Source organism: Trichophyton benhamiae (assembly GCF_000151125.1).
Source record: "Trichophyton benhamiae CBS 112371 chromosome Unknown Abenha-G-c-321f20.f1, whole genome shotgun sequence".
Lineage (NCBI taxonomy): Eukaryota > Fungi > Ascomycota > Eurotiomycetes > Onygenales > Arthrodermataceae > Trichophyton > Trichophyton benhamiae.
The window spans coordinates 210,635-227,128 of NW_003315088.1; the positions used below are offsets into that span (position 1 = coordinate 210,635).

Here is a 16,494-nt window from a genome sequence, read left to right on the forward strand (position 1 = left end):
TTTATCGAACGTCTAGACACCTCTTCGGGTAATGTGGGTTATCTATGCTTAACATATGAAATACCCAACTAAGGACAAGGAGAACCCATAAAGTAACCACATGCCAATTTACCGCAGCCAACAACCTCCCTCCCTTTGTCAATGAAGGTGCCACTCGCTTCTTAGAAGCCCTTGCCTTGGGAACAGCGAAAACTGCGTTCCTGGATAGAGCTTCATTTTCGGCGAGAAGCACCCATGCATGATCTCAAGCCATTCTTTTTGGTTTTATTTATGCATCCATAACAAGTACTGGGCCAACAAACTTCGACAACAGTGGAAGATGGGAGTCTCTTGATGAAAGGCTGTCTTATTCTAGCATGATGGATATTCTATATCTATCTATGATGCTAGTTAAAAAGTTGAGTTCAAAGATTGTATAGATATTAGAGAAATTAATTGGTTGCACCGTGGCTACCCCCTTGAGAACCTTTGGCGTCGGCGAATTCCTGTTCTGCGCGCCAAACGAAGCTGCTTTTGCTTGCAAACAATAGATCTAGATCCTCCAAGTGCCTATTTGCTGTCTCTGTAAATAAAATTAGTATCATTATCCCAACAGGTGGAGTAGTAGTATAAAAGGCTTACCAATATAGAAAAGGTAAATTGGTACCAACATCACAAGGTTAATAAGAGCAAATAGGATAAAAACCCAGAAGCCGATTGCACTTATCAAATATGGAATAATCATATTGATGGTACCTCCAGCCACTGAAAAGGCGAACGTAGCAAGTGCGGTGCCTTTGCTTCTTGTTGCTAGTGGAAATACCTCCGTTGGATAAACCCAGCTAGTATAGAGTCATTAGCTGTATTTCACAAGTATGCGAAAGATAAACTCACCATGTAGTTAACCAAGTTGAACCGTAGATGAAGGTGTACACATATAGAATGGCGGCAACACCAGCTCCGAACTTGTTTGCCTTCCCTGGGTCGAGTTCGGCATATTTCAGTGTTTGTTGGGATAAGATCCCTCCAATTATGAGTACGATTCCCATGAGAGTACAACCAGACAGCATCATCTTCCGACGGCCAACATGATCGCACAGGTAGATAGACAGTGCAAGTGCAAGGATATATCCAAACCAGTTCCCTCCAGCAAGTAAAGCAGGGGTATCCCCCTTAAACCCTGAGAAAGCAAAAATATTAGGAGCATAGACAGCAATGAAGTCAATTCCAGTGAACTTCTGCATTATTTGTACCCCAGCGCCTAGGAACACCCGACGGCGAGTATGGAGATTGTCCGAAGTGAAAAGCATATTATAGAAGCTGGGGTTGGAGTCTGATGCCTCGAGTCGAATGGCATCAAGAATTTCTTCCATTTCGTTATCAATATTCTCTTCATTAGGGTCAGTGCGACATTTTTGTAGGATGGATTTTGCATGATCGATTTTCCCTGTTTTAGCCAAGTAGCGGGGAGATTCTGGATAGAATGGTCCGAAGGCGAGAAGAACGAGAAGGAAAATGATTTGAAAAGCGTTTGGAAACCTCCAGGCAAAAGAAAGCGACCGGGTCTTAACGCATGCGTATTCTAACCAATACACTCTGAAGCTTCTGTTAGTAGATACTTGGCGAAAGGGCGGAGAGATGAGCTTTCATACAAGGCAGATCCAACCATAGCAAGTGTAAATTGAACAGCAACAAATGCACCTCTCATGTTAGCCGGAGCAAGCTCTGAAGTCCATACTGGAACTATGGTGTTTAAGTAACCGCACCCAATACCGCTGATAACCCGAGCACAGGCAAACCAAGAAATGTTTTGGGCCGTGGCAAGGAGCACAGCTCCGAGGATTCCCCAGATGCATCCAATCTGGATTGTTTTGAGCCGACCTACTCTGTCTGCTGTGTATCCAACCATCATTGCTCCTGCTCAGTTACTTTAAAATTAGTTTCAACTTGTAACTAAATACGAGCAGTATTATTCATTAATGGTAGGGTATAATGGACATACCAATGGCAAAGCCACCAAACCACAAGCTAACAAGTCCTCCAATCGCTGCAGCATCGCGATCTGTACCGCCAGCAACACCCATTGTTCGCAAATAGTCAGGGTTTATATTGACCTGGGACATAACAGCCGTGTCATAGCCAAAAAACATAATTGCACAACCGGCGTATGCATAAATGGCATACACCATTGGCATGCCACTGAGTTTCATGCATCGCGAAGGAGAGTATCCCCCTGGTATATATGACGCAAGTTTTGATTCCGCTGTGGAAAGTCAGCTACTAGTTCCTGCGCGTCAATTTTACTTCTCTAACTTACGCCGAAAGACATTGCTCTCATAAGGGCCCCTATCCAGTTCTTCAGCTCCAGGTGCTCCCCCCATTGCCAGGTGTTGGTTTGTTTTTGTTGTTAAGCCCTTTGAATAGGCTGATATCACAGCGGAGTAATAATCTCTCCAGCGGTCCCTTTCACAGCTGCTACCCCAGAAGGTGATATGGGTTTTTGCGGGGCGGGGGAGTCTGCTGATCTGCTCGTTTGGGTCGACATCTCGAGAAAACTCTTCCTCCTGTTAGCGATCAAGGCCGGGAGACGAAATGTGGCGACACTCCGGCTGATACAACCGTCGGCATCAGAAGCGGACGGAGCAGCGGAAGAAGGGGGTCGTCTGCTTAGTCAGGGGATATTTGCGCATTATAGAGCTTGAAGTGGAGAATGCGGTGACTTTAGCCAATAATCAAGCAATAACTAAAGTATTTAGTCTAAAAATCAATATAAATCTGTATTATGTCATCAGCTGTTCATGCGTTTTTCAGCCTTCAAATCTCCGAAGAAAAGACTTACAAGTTCGACAGCACTTTTCCTCCAAAGCACAGTGTCTGTTAGACGATAAGGATGTATTTTCAGCCCGTGTGGTGTGCAGTAGCCAGCCTTGGTCCCCGCAGACGACAACGAGAAGCTAATGGTTGCTTATCCACAAAGGGCTATTCGGTACCAAGGTTGATGGATGGACACTGCAGTCTCCACAAGAACCTGGGCTCCTTGAAATCTGTTGCTCGTGAGAGGCTGTCGTCTAACCTTTGTTCCGCCGTACCTGGACTCAATTCAGGGTCAAGCTCCACGTGGTAAAAAAAAATGAAAGAGGATGTATGGAATAGGTTGAAATGGATGAAAGTCGGCGCAGTGGCTGGGCCAGCTATAAACCTCCTGGCATCAGCACCGTTTTCCATTCCTTTGAATCTCCATGTGTAACATCCAGCAGCTGCTAGGGGAACTTGCAGGCCAAGTGTGAATGCGATTGTGAAAGCGCCTGGATTAGCGCGGTGGTTACCTAACTAACTAACTAGTTAGTTACCCCCTTTTGAAGCTCAAATCCCGCTCCCCGCTTGAACGTGGAAAAGGCAGAAGACTTGATATCTTCGGCTGTCGTGTATAACATACCATCGAAGTTCATGTTTCTCTCGCTCGAGTAACTGTATATACCATCATTTACGGCTGCCCGAGTGTTCTTCCTCATGCCGCAACAAAAATTGGCCGACTCGGCCTTAACACCCCCACGGCTCGATTCACCACCGATCCAACCGCCGCTTGGACGTCTTCTGAAATTTGACGAAACTCCAAGCTGGTTCGAAGGGAACCAGTTCATTCTAACGGGCTATCGCCATGAGTCTCGATCAGCCATTCGCTGCTTGCACAGCTGGACTTATCTCCACAACGAATCCTGCAACATCTACTCTCACCTGTTGCCAGCAGTGGCCTACATTGCTCTGCACTGGTATCTCGTCAACATCTATCTTCCGTCCAGATATAACACTCTGGCTAAAGGCGACGGACTCATTCTCTCCCTTTTCCTTTCAACCGTCGTCTTATGTCTGGGAGCTTCTTCACTATACCATACCTTCTTGAACCATTCCGCGCCAATAGCTAAACGATGGCTATTATGTGACTACATGGGAATCATCACTCTCATACAAGGCTGCTTTATCAGTGGAATCTATTTTGGATTCTACTGCGAGCCTCACCTTCAGCGATTATACTGGACTATGGTGTGTCTACCAAAGTAGAAATAATATATACCCAGCTGGATACATCAGCTAACAACCGAGAATTACAGATTGTTGTCCTTGGCTCGTTGACAGCAACCATATTGCTGTCGTCAAAATTCCAAGACCGAAAGTGGAGAGGATTTCGTGTTGCCGTGTTTGTTTGCACTGGCCTCTCTGCATTTGCGCCTATTACTCACGCTCTATTCCTCCACGGACTAAAGCGAAGCATGAATGTTGGCCTGCCTTATTATCTCACCGAAGGTGCCATAATCGCTTTCTCGGCATTCATATATGAGGTGAGAAATTTCCATGCTCTCCAACCTTTCCCATTCCTATAGGCTGAGATTGGCCTCAGCTTTCTTGTCAAAGCATCCGTGGTTCATGTGTGTTCTTGAACTGACGAGATATCAAACAGAGACAAATTCCCGAACGATGGTTTCCTGGGAAATTCGACATCTGGGGGCATTCCCACACTATCTTCCATTCTATGGTAGCGCTGGGGATGTGTATACATTTTGTTGGCCTTCTTAACGCACTTGAATATACTTACTACAACAGCCAGTGTACTGTTAGATAGACATAAGAAGCGGGAAGTAGAAGTAGACATGACCTCCTTATACTACGTATACCCATAGAAGCATGAGTATATATAATGAATCGCTTTTATGCATTTTTATCATTAACAAGAATTCTATGTGTATGTGCAATCTATAATATACCGCCCACTCTACTTCTCTTGGTATACTGACATACTGCTCTCAATGTCAGGTGTTTGTTTACCAACCCCAAGAACCAAACGCGCCTTCCGCCTGAAATATACCCTCTTCGCCAGTTTCCAGGTTTCTGCCCCAGCGAAAAACAAGACCGTACCTACCAGGACAATTCCCCATTCCCACGTTATGCCTGTATGACGGAAAACCTTCCTATTTATAACGGGAATGTATAAGAGTGGAACAACGATGACAAATCCGGAGATATTTGCCCAGAACAAGAACTGATTCTGCCAAATGTCGCGGCACCACTGTGGAGTGATACCAGATGATGAAGATGAGGGCCTCATGTTGAAGAATGAGCGGCGCATATCAACCATCTCCCAGGCTAGGAAGAGGACGAACCATGTCAAGCATGCGAAGGTAGTCGCTCGTGCTCGGAAGACTAGTTCACACCCATCGTAGACCTTGTTACAGTTTGTTCCAAGGTAACCATCTCCAAAGCCGTAGATTACTAGTGTAAAGGCTCCTAAACACAACGCAGCAACCCAGGTGCCGTAGACAACCATGTCTAACATCACCTCCCAAGTAAAAATGCCACGCTAGTTGCAGAGTTAATAACTAGACTTGAAACCGCCGCATACTAGAATAAAGAGAGATATGATGAGTTTCTAGACTTACCCTATGTGGAGGCCTCTGCATAATATCCATCGTCGCCTGCTCAAAACCGAGCCCCATGTCTGGAAGTCCCGAAGTAATCATAACAAGCCAAATAATCTCAACAGGGCTCAATGGGAAAACAGATAAATTATCCGCATCCTTGAACACAAGGCCAAGAAGTAGAACTATGGCCTGTGCGAAATTCTGGGAAAGAACGTGTAATATGAACTTCTGTATATTATCAAATATACGCCGGCCTTCCTCGATGGCATTGAGAATTGAAGCAAAGTTATCATCAGTCAAGATAATATCTGACGCATCTTTCGCAACGTCAGATCCGGCTAAACCCATCGCTATACCAACATCAGCGTTCTTAAGAGAAGGCGAATCATTAACTCCGTCACCCGTCTGGTACAGTTAGCTTATTTGTGATATATAGGTAAGCAGATTGGGGGTTGTGTTACCATGGCTGCAAATTTGTTTCGTCTATGTAGTGCATTAATCATTCTAACCTTGGTATTGGGTGCACATCGTGCCACTACCAGGGGGAGCTCAGGGAGGGTATCAATCTCGGTATCTGATAGCTTATCAAACTGCTGAGCAGTCATAACCATGGAATCAAGGGTGCCTTTACTCAGCATATCAGTATGAGATGGAAGAATTCCTACTTCTGTGGCAATTGCCCTCGCTGTGCTGGGATGATCGCCTGTTAACATGTGGACAGAAATACCGGCTTCATGGCAGCGACGCACTGAAGGCGCGGATTCTGGGCGGGGAGGATCGTAGAGTCCAATCAAACCACGGAAAACCAAGTCATGCTCGACCTCTTTGCGATCTAGGTCTAGGTTGTTGCAGCTCATGGCTGAGAGTGGTTTGCTAGCAAGAGCAAGAACACGAAGGCCTTGTGCAGCAAAGGCTTCCATGTTAGCCAAAATGTCATCCTTGATCTCGGGGCTTATTGCTTCCAACTCCGAACCGTCAACGCATTCAATTGCTGAACATGATGACAACACTCGTTCAACAGCTCCTTTAGTAAATACAAACACATCACCAGTCGATGATTTAAAAACAGTGGACATTTTCTTGACATCCGAGTCAAATGGAAACTCAGCAAGTTGAGTCCATGCCGGTTTGTCTCCAGAAATTAGTTGAGCACGGTTCCAGTTGAAGCGAGTAGCAAAGACCTGAATGGCGATTTCCGTAGGGTCCCCATGTGTTTCCCAGTCTCCAGTGGCAGCTTCACGAACAACTGCAAGATTGGCCAGGGATGCAACTTTGAGGAACTCATCAAGTGGACGATCGTTCTCTATTTTGGTATATTCACACTCAGAAGTATCTTTGCTCCTTGTATGATCTATTTTGTGTGGCTGATTGTGTTCAAGGTACAGCTTACCAGCCCTAGGGTTGAACGGCTGGCTTGATTGACCGACTGCGTAGGTACCTCGTGCAGGTACCCATGCTTTGTGCGCCACCATTTTCCCCTGAGTAAGAGTACCAGTTTTGTCGGAACATATGTCTTCCAAATGTTAGCTTCTATCGGTGTACCTAAGAGGCAAAGGCTTACTTACCGGTAACTGATCCAAGAGCTTCTAAAGAGTTCAAATTTCGCACAATGACATGTCTCTTTACCATCCGTTTCGTTCCAACAGTCATGGTAATGGTCAAGACTACCACCAAGGAAGACGGTATCATACTTAGACCAGTGGCTACTGCATAAACAATAACTTCCTGGTGGTTGCTGAATTTATTTGCAGCAAGAACGATAATAGCACAGATGACTGCAGTTCCGAGTAACATGAGCGCAAGCTTGGAAAGTTTTCTCTGCAACGGCGTACCGACATTTAGTCCCAGAATCTCACCAATAGCATCATAAACGGTTAAAGAGCCAGCTTGAATATAGCGATAAAAACTAGCAGATCCGTCTGGGTTACGCTTTACATGCCTATGCCGCGTACCCTTTGCCCGAAGTGCAGCTGCAATGGATCCGATTTCCGTATGTATACCTATTGAAAAGACGATGGCTCTTGCGCGACCTTTGGTGACAATAGATGAGCTAAAACAGACATTAAGACGATCACCGGGTCCAGTATCATCGCTGAAAGTTGCGTCGGCATCTTTCCGTACCGGCAGGGATTCGCCAGTGAGCAGAGCCTCATCTGTCTCCAGGTTGACCGATTCTATGAGCCTTCACAAAGTTAGTATAGCATATTTCTACACCACAGATAGCACAGTAATTACCTTACATCTGCTGGGACAGTGTCACCAGTCTTCATCTCTACTATGTCACCGGGTACAATTTCTGCAGTCGCAATAATGATTTGACGCCCATCCCGTACCACACATGCTGTTGGGGAACTCAATGATCGAAGTGAGCCCATGGTCTTCTCTGCCTGGTATTCCTGGACAAAACCAATGCTGATATTGATGATGATGACTGCTGCTAGCACACCTCCTTCAATCCACGCATTAATACCAAAGCTCACGGCCATAGCCATGGTCAAAATCTATTTATCGTGTTAGTCAGAGTCATTCTATGTATACTCCCAAGGGTAGAGTTAGGCCCTACCAATGTCATAGCATTTGCAATCTGCCGGAGTAACATTTTGGCAGGCTGGACAGATTCCGTGTTCCCAAGGTCATTTCTCCCATACTGTTCTGATCGTCTCTGGGCTTCCGAGCTGTTCAAACCATTCTCCGCGTCGGAGCCTATCTCCTTGATGACAACTTCATATGGAAGACTATGAGCCGGCTGTGATAAGGTGCATTGAGCTTGACGCTGCCCGTGATTCATCGACTGGGCCTCTCCCATGGCTGCTGCGAGCTGATAGCGAACAAAAAAAGGGTACTGATACAACCCTCCATCTGCAGCTAGTACTCAGGTAACTGGCTTATTTGCTTTGCTTAAATATGACGAGCAAAATCGTCTCGAGCTTGAGTCCTGAAAATAAGGTAACCTCCAACCAATGCATAAAGTGCCGCCAAGCTTCCTGATTAGGAAATAATGCCAAGAGGTACATTGGATATAAAGCTTGGCTTGACCACTTGTCTCAAGCTGTGCGAATATAAGAGCAACAACATCGACGGCGGGAAGAGACAAGGCAAAGAGGAGATATCAAACGACAATCCAGTCATTTCCAAGGCCCTTCAGCTTCTTAAGCCATCCGCAGGTTGTTTCGACAGCCGTGTCCTCCATAGCCCATATTGCCTTCAGCATCTCGATAGCGGTATGGACATAGCCCCAAGGCAGCATTTCCCATAGGTCATTGAGACGAGCCACTATCCAGGCCCGCTGTGCTGGGTCTCGACTTTCGGCACCGGCTATGAAAGTGGGCCAAGAAGTGCCTTTCAATAGCAAGTTTCCGGGAAGGATGAAAGAGAGGTGGCCAATAATATCTTCGACAATGCGCTTTCTGCTGTCGTCATCCATCAAGTTTGCGGATGGGACGGCTTGATGGATGTAGAGACAGACTGCGGACTTATGAGCCGAGGCTACATGGACACGGCTTTCAAAATCATTGTGGGAGGAGATGCCTTGTACGGAAGCCGCCCAAGCATCAATATTGAATGTTCTAGCTCGCTCCATCAAGTAGCGGGCTTGCTCTTCTTCAAAACCGGTAATCACGTCAAGATTAGATAGATGGGATGCCGAGAGCATTATTTGTAAAAGAAATGCAGGACATGACATGTAGCTGTTGGCCTCTGCACGCTCGAGCAATGGCAGCACATCCAGAAAGGGGTAGCGGCTTGTTGTTGAGCCCATATTTGGTTGTCGAGCGGAAAAGGTCGAACCAAGGATGTAGTAGCTAGTTGTCAAAACATTAAGCTTTCGATTTCTTTTTTGATGTTCCGTAATAGGGTAAAGGTAAGCACTTTTGGGAAAGGGAGATAACCATTGACTTACATGAGGCAGTCAGAAACGACATGGTCGCGCAACGCACTCATAGCAGACGATAGGTCAGAGCGTTTTGATAGGCCGAAGTAGTCGATAAGTTTCTGGGCACCTTCGACATGTACCTTCCAATCATCCTTTCCAGAGCTCACAAGCTCATAATTAATAGAGAGCAGGATAGCCGTAAGCACAACTTCCAGATCAACAGCATCTATGTCGTTCATGGCCTGGTTAAGAAGCTGGAGAGTCTTCTGCTTTGCCATCAGTGCATCATGATGAGGATATTGGCCAGGAACTCCATTCAATAGACCGGGGCCCTTTGTCATCACATTTGATATATGAATTGCAGAATTGGCAACGATGACATGCAGCAGGAGTGCATGGTCCCTTATCAGTGGAACAATGCCACGATAAGGGTTGTGCCTAGGAACGTCATATGTTACAAGATCACGGCACATCTGGTCCGTAACTAAAACTCGTAGTTAGCTATTTCTGTTGGAAATTCAATTTTTATGCACACATAACAAATAAAGCAAGGCTATTGATTACAGTGCGAGATGTAGAACCGAGATGCACGGTCGAGATCTTGGAACAGCGGGTCCACCAGGCACGGATTAATTGATACGGAGGCTTCCCCTTCATCGTCAGAGGCCTCCGCTTCTGCTTCAGCCTCAGCCTCACCATCAGGCATATTGCTAGGGACAAAACGGTACTTCCGGGGTAGGCAAAGTTCCTGGTTCCCGGACGCCGCAGTGGAAGCCGCCGCTTGATCGGGGACATGGAAGGACTTTCCCATCATCTTTCCACGGCTTGCCACGCCTCTGTTCCAGACGAGCAGTTTACCATAGCCTAGACACTTCTCGCCCTTCTTAATGCATTTTTGACAGGAGGGCAAAGAACGGTCACACCTGAGTCTTCGGCGTCTGCAATTGTGGCATGGCTTTGCCACACCCGCGCTGGGTGCTATGCTAGCACTAGTGCTGTCCGCGACAGTAGAAGGCGCCGGACCCGTCGCGGCCATGGTTCTCGTCAGTCGGACAAACTCTTCTCCAGGACACAAGGGGCATAACGTCGTCTGTGGGACGCTGAAGCGTAGGAATTCGACGATGAGGAAGCCATCTTGATAGACGACGTCGTCCCGAGGTCTTGGCGCTAGTTTGCCATTTGCACCTGACTAAGCAGAAACTCTGCAACCTCAAAATAATAACACATCAACTAAATACTTGCTCCGGACTCTTGAGATGTCTTTTATCTGATGTCTTTTATCTTCAGTAATAGCTGTATATTCAGGTCATCCTTAGCGCGTTACTCAGCATCGCTTCTGCAAAGTCGACCCGGGGTCAAGGGGGCCGTCACGGCGAAAATAGAACAGCTCGCGGCAACCCCTGGTGGTTTTTCTCTTTAGTTACTGGTCGCACTGCCACCCGCAGCGGCATGGGCCGAAAGGTAAAAATAGGACAACACGACGCAGGTTGTAGACGCAGGATACGATGTCACTGGCTACGGCCCCAAGATACCCTGGTTGATGCAGTGTGAATAATGCATCAAGGTGGATTTATCTTACTGAGTTCCCCTCATTTTGTTTACACACGTACATTAGTTCGGCAGAGGAGGGGTTACTCCGGACCCTGGCGGACGCTATGCATAGAGGCGTATACTGGCTAGCTTGAAGAGCTGCCATGGGTCGATGTGTTATTGATAGTAGCTCGAGGGGGCTCATCGCCATGAACTTGCAGATGAGTGTATAGATAAAAGAGGTACCAATTCCTCGTTGGTAGGGTAGGCAATTGACATCAGCTCTAAGTATCATCCTACTTCAATACTCTCCAATAACATTAGTACTTCTGTATTATTGACTGCTACGATTATTACTATTTTATCATCATGCTCTCTTCACAAACGACTGTGCTACTCATAATAGTAGCTGAGGTATTGAGCTTTCTAATTCTCCTGGGTCTGCTGGTCGTTCTATACCGCATTCTTATTGTACGGTATAAGGAGAAGAAAGCATCTACTCCACGGGACATTGGTACGTTAATACACATAACACTAATAGAGAGTTGATGTATGTATGTACTAACATTTCCCAGAAGCATCCCCAGTTCCAACTACAAGAACTACGTCACCAGCACTATCCTTAGACAAGGAGCTCCTTCACCCAGCACTACGAATCAACACCAATGTCAACACCAGCAATTCACCACCCGTAATTCAATCAACGATCACCAAGCCAAGCGCCACTGCAAACCCTACCAACAAGCCAACGTACACTCCGCCAGAGCCATTCCAGTCCGCTAGCGCCCAACTACAGTATAAATACCTTCTTTCACGCCTACACACCCGTCCTCAGAGGACACAAGCTCTGCGATCGGAGTCTGTTCCTCGCCATTGCTCATCTCACGTCCCAAGGTCCGTTAGACCGATCCATACCACTTTGCTACCGCCTAAGAAGCTGCCAGTTATTCAAGAATCGGTGGCTAGGGGGAGCGTGAATGTTGTTTCTCCTTGTTCAGATGCTGTTCGACCTCCTACTTCGGCAGATCAGGTTATTTAATGTCATTTTCGGACTATTTCTCATCTCTTCGTTTGGGTCAAGTTATGCATATACAGGGTGTTGGAGGTTTGACTGTCGGGGATATCACGGAGTTAAAAAGGCTTGTTTGGCGAGGCAACGAGTTATTTTCAGCATAGCATGGCACTGCGCCGGACGATATTACTATTAGAGCAGCATGAATTACAATAATCAGATGTATATATTCAAATGACATTTTATTTCTTCTTAACGAGCTTGGTAATAAACGGATGATAATAATTGAAAACTCCTCGCTGTAATGTAATTCTTTTTGGTTATAGCTCACTTATTTACATGCTCATCTAGCTAGAGCCAGCAGCTTCGAATCGCTTGTTAATTCCCATGACCTTCTCTACCTCGTTCTTGCTGCCGAGGAAGATTCCGCTTCTGTCGTGGATATGCTCTGGCACTATTTCCAGCAATCTCTCCATCTTGGAGTTGATAGCTAGACCACCAGCATTTTCAAAGATGAGAGCCATGGGAGCACACTCGTAAAGGATACGGAGCTTGCCTTTTGGACTCTTAGAATCAGCCGGATAAGCAAAGATACCACCGTACAGCAGGGTTCGGTAAGCATCAGCAACCATGCTACCAATGTATCGGGAGCTGTAGGGCTTCTTGCCGGTCTCGGGGTATTTGAGTTCCTCAAAGTACTTCTTGACCCACTCAGGCCAGTACATTGAGTTTCCTTCGTTGACGGAATAGATAGAGCGGCTGGGTGGGATGCGCATGTTGGGGTGGGTAAGGATGAATTCACCAAGAGCGTTGTCAAGAGTGAAGCCGTTGACTGTTCCTGTCTTCACAGTCATAACAAGCTGTGCAGAGGCGCCGTACATGGTGAAACCAGAGGCAACCTGCTGGGTTCCAGGCAGGAGGATGTCCTTGGCCGTGACTGTCTTGCCGGCTCCGAGGATCTCGTCAGGGAGCTGGAAGATACCGAAGATTGTGCCGACAGAGACACCGGCATCAAGGTTTGAGGAGCCGTCAATGGGGTCGCAGACGACAGCATATCGGGCATTGGGGCTCTCATCGAAAATAATAGCCTGGTCTTCCTCCTCGGAGACAAGGAGACGGCACTTGCCTGATCCCCGCATGGCGGCAACGAAGACATCATTGCCAATCACGTCAAGCTTCTTTTGGTCATCTCCGGTGGTGTTGGAGGAGCCAGCCAGGCCGGTGAGATTGATCAGAGTGGCACGACGGATGTAGTATGCGATGGACTTGAAGGAGAATTGGAGGGCATGGCAAAGAAGACTACCAAAGCCATTAGTACACAACAATCTATACAACGGCATCACGCTGCAATTGGGGCAGATAGCAAGTCATACGTGAAGTCACCGGTAGCCTCTGGGTGTTTGGACTGCTCTTCAGTCAGGAACCGGGTGAGGGTGATGATATCAGTGTTGATGTTCTCGTTGCCAACGGCACCAGCGCCGTTGCCGTTGGTAGCATCAGCCATTCTGGATATCTGTGTGTAGGAAGAAGACGAGGAGAGAGAGGAAGAGCAATTCAGCAGAACAAGACAACAGAATGCAACTTGGCTTGGTTCAACAGGGGGGAGAGAAGAAGACGGAGGAGAAGAAGAAAGGAAAAGAAGAATTATATCTGCGTCCTGTCTCCAACTCCCCGTCTTCTTCTACCAACAACGTCACGAACTAGCCAGCGGTCACTGGACCCGCGGGAGTTGCCCGTGAACAGCCGCCGCGGGCGAGGTCGCCGATACTTCTCCGCCCACACAAATTTTGCGGGCAAAGGAAGTCACTGCGACCTCCGCGCTGCCCCTTGAACTGCCTGGCTGCCCCTCCCGGCTTATTTTCGCGCGGGTTTTCTGCGTGTCAACGTGACCCTGCTCCCCTTTGAATTCGCATGGCCGGAACCTAATTGCTGGCTCAGGGGGCCAGCCGCCAAGGTGAATTTGCGGTCTAATTGCATGATGGAAAATTACAACCCAAAATATTAAAGTAACCACTGCATCGACATCAGCAATAATCATAGGATGAGCGTCCGTACCTGAAGAACTGCAAGCGAAAAGCAACGAAGAAAAGTCACTGCAGCGTCGATCACGAATATTACTAAGCGGATGTTTATCCGATCGGTGTAACTTTGCGGTGGTGTCGGAGTATTTATCTTCTTACAGTAAAGGGCCTTGGCGCTGCTAACTAGAAAAAGCTTCAACTTTTTATTTGCTAAGAATTTTCTTCCTTCCTTTTCACTGTGCGAATGAAGAATATCAAAATCAACAACAACAGCAGGGCTGATTATGGACTGCTGATCAAGATGCCTCGTTCACTAACTGTTATAGCTCTGGACCCGTATCATGGCTGCTTCTCCTGGTAAGTTCTTCTTGGGTAATTGGCTTCGGTTTGATTTCTTTTGTGCTGTGTCCTGTCCTGGGTGATGATTTGTACAACCGCTTAAACTAGAGTCTTTGATCTTCTTCAGAAGAGATGAAACTCCATAATTGCACACGTCAGTCTGAATTGTATTTGACTACTTACTTTCTGTCGAGCCGAAGACCTCGCGTTTGAGTCTTTTCTTCGGAAATACTAATGCTTTTAATCGTCAGACACAGTCACCATAACATGCTACCATGTAGCAAGCTGAGAAATGAATTGGTAAGCCTGCCACCTCGTCTCTCCTTCACTGCCTTACATGATGATTATTTTTATTATAATATACGCTGGAAATACCGACTGAGACCTTCGGGTTGTTGACGTTACTATAAATGGCTGTTTCTGATTCGGATCTTTGTCTCTTTGGCTCTTGAAACTCCGTGGTGAATGCTAAGCTAACTGCTGCGAAAAGAACTGATAGATTTTCTTACAATCTCACGCCTCTTCAGGTTTAGCACTCATGTAAGACATCACCGTCTTCGTTACGCCTTTTCTTCATGGACGGACACAGAAGGATGAATGGCACTGGGCTCTGACGGCAAAGCCGGTCATGACAGACATGCCCCATTGTGGCAGGCCTAGAAAACCTCGCCCACTGATCTGTGGCTTAAACACAACCAACGTTATCTTCCATAGCTTGGTTTTCTCCTGGCTGACGGAATTAATAGCAGGAGCACGCTACTATGTAGCCAGGTGATGTAGCCCTTTCTAAAAATGGTTAGTATACAATCTACTCTATTCTCCCCGGACATTTAATTCCCACAATGTGATGACATCTTGATGACGAGTCTTATTCGAATTCTCGATGCAGACACAAACATTTAAATAACCATTCATGCCAAACTGAACTTGTGCTCTTCAGCATCGTTTATCACACACACAATGCATATCCTAGTTCATAACACTAACTTGGGCTTATGGCAGGTCGCGACAATTTATATATTGTACGTCGGTCCCTCTCTGTCAAATCAAGCACCTCCTTTAAATGATGAGACAATTACGACACAAAGACAAGCATATGTCCAAGCTAGCCTCGCTAGCGAAGACGAGAATGTCAACCTTCCTGACTATTCGTTATCGAAGCAACACGAGTCGAAAATACATAGTGATGGCGGCTAACGTGTGTCACAGACATGTAGTTGCCTCAGTACCTGACAGTTTCAGGCTGATAAATTGCATAATGGTATGATTTACCGACCCAAATATTTTTTTTTTTATTTCGTCTCGTTCTCAACCCTACCTCTTCCATGATGATTTATTCTTTTATCACGACGGTCAACATAGTCTATACATTGATGACCACAGCCCGTGACAGGGCATTGATCTGATACTACACATTATTCTTATCCTTCGTTACGCATTGCTTTTATATCCAAGGAATTTGGGCTAATTTTAATGCAGCGTAGGGTTATCATATTGTCCCTCATGTCCTACACTCAGTAGTTGTATGGTGCAACACCATCCTCACTGGGGGCCAACATTTGTCCTTGGGCTTACACATTTCACTCTCCATCTCAATATGATCGTTGGAATATGAATAATAGCCCAACATACGAATCGATAGTTTCATGTAAGTCTACGCCGATTAGGTAGGTATATATTAGATATACTGCATCGCAGCGTGCGAGCCATAGCAATATATGAATATGAACCAATTATTCTTCCAATTCCAGATTCTATTCTTTCTCCTTGATTGAATTTCACCGTAGATGTGATGCACACATGGACTGTCACATGACGATCGAAACGGGAAGTCGAACCTTCGTTGATACAAAACATTTTCTCTCCATCTTCAACTTCAACTTCAAACCTCCAACACTTCAACAACCTCCAGGTTTGATATCCCCTTCTATCTCTGAACATATTACGATAAGCTGATCTCAAACAGATCAAGCAGTAGGATGACTCACGAGTTTCAATGGTCTACTTCACCACGTCCCACGGGTGTCCTACTCTGGCCTTCACAGATAGACATACCAGGTCTATGTATCAGTAATACGCCAAACTCTTAGCTGCCCATCTTATTGGAGTTAAGTCTCTTGGGTGTCCGGGTTCATCCCAGCCAAGAAGAAAGGCTGCAGCCAGTGAGAACATCACGTTGGCTTTTTTCAAGAGGGTTAACCGCCCGCCTTGCAGAAGAGGCAAGGTTCTCATGCAAGCACACTCACGCCAATACGTGCTAAGTTTGCTAGCAGCATTACACATGCTGTATCGAGAATGAACCTGACATGGTACGGAGTACTTTCATGT

The 16,494-nt window shown here is 46.4% G+C and overlaps 7 protein-coding genes across 7 annotated transcripts; 3 read left to right on the top strand and 4 right to left on the bottom strand.

The window, feature by feature from the left end:
• Positions 1-431: 431 nt before the first annotated feature.
• ARB_02318 (MFS monosaccharide transporter, putative) lies at positions 432-2,669 on the bottom strand (the record flags this gene model as incomplete). The annotated part of the gene is made up of 7 exons (XM_003011422.1): positions 432-562; positions 622-821; positions 874-1,453; positions 1,567-1,896; positions 1,982-2,242; positions 2,297-2,543; positions 2,619-2,669. The coding sequence occupies 7 exons, from the start codon at positions 2,667-2,669 to the stop codon at positions 432-434; spliced, it is 1,800 nt and encodes a 599-aa protein (XP_003011468.1).
• Positions 2,670-3,489: 820 nt separating this feature from the next.
• ARB_02319 (hemolysin-III family protein) lies at positions 3,490-4,358 on the top strand (the record flags this gene model as incomplete). The annotated part of the gene is made up of 2 exons (XM_003011423.1): positions 3,490-4,020; positions 4,056-4,358. 2 exons carry the CDS (start codon positions 3,490-3,492, stop codon positions 4,356-4,358), a joined length of 834 nt encoding a protein of 277 aa, XP_003011469.1.
• Positions 4,359-4,747: 389 nt separating this feature from the next.
• ARB_02320 (uncharacterized protein) lies at positions 4,748-8,199 on the bottom strand (the record flags this gene model as incomplete). The annotated part of the gene is made up of 6 exons (XM_003011424.1): positions 4,748-5,332; positions 5,412-5,798; positions 5,903-6,819; positions 6,959-7,575; positions 7,629-7,894; positions 7,957-8,199. 6 exons carry the CDS (start codon positions 8,197-8,199, stop codon positions 4,748-4,750), a joined length of 3,015 nt encoding a protein of 1,004 aa, XP_003011470.1.
• Positions 8,200-8,502: 303 nt separating this feature from the next.
• On the bottom strand, positions 8,503-10,078 carry ARB_02321 (uncharacterized protein; the record flags this gene model as incomplete). Its single annotated transcript, XM_003011425.1, has 3 exons — positions 8,503-9,193; positions 9,292-9,748; positions 9,829-10,078. 3 exons carry the CDS (start codon positions 10,076-10,078, stop codon positions 8,503-8,505), a joined length of 1,398 nt encoding a protein of 465 aa, XP_003011471.1.
• A 1,085-nt stretch (positions 10,079-11,163) lies between these two features.
• On the top strand, positions 11,164-11,833 carry ARB_02322 (uncharacterized protein; the record flags this gene model as incomplete). Its single annotated transcript, XM_003011426.1, has 2 exons — positions 11,164-11,308; positions 11,421-11,833. 2 exons carry the CDS (start codon positions 11,164-11,166, stop codon positions 11,831-11,833), a joined length of 558 nt encoding a protein of 185 aa, XP_003011472.1.
• Positions 11,834-12,153: 320 nt separating this feature from the next.
• On the bottom strand, positions 12,154-13,310 carry ARB_02323 (uncharacterized protein; the record flags this gene model as incomplete). Its single annotated transcript, XM_003011427.1, has 2 exons — positions 12,154-13,132; positions 13,180-13,310. 2 exons carry the CDS (start codon positions 13,308-13,310, stop codon positions 12,154-12,156), a joined length of 1,110 nt encoding a protein of 369 aa, XP_003011473.1.
• Positions 13,311-13,381: 71 nt separating this feature from the next.
• Positions 13,382-13,510, top strand: ARB_02324 (uncharacterized protein; the record flags this gene model as incomplete). Its single annotated transcript, XM_003011428.1, has 1 exon — positions 13,382-13,510. One exon carries the CDS (start codon positions 13,382-13,384, stop codon positions 13,508-13,510), a length of 129 nt encoding a protein of 42 aa, XP_003011474.1.
• Between the last annotated feature and the right edge of the window lie 2,984 nt (positions 13,511-16,494).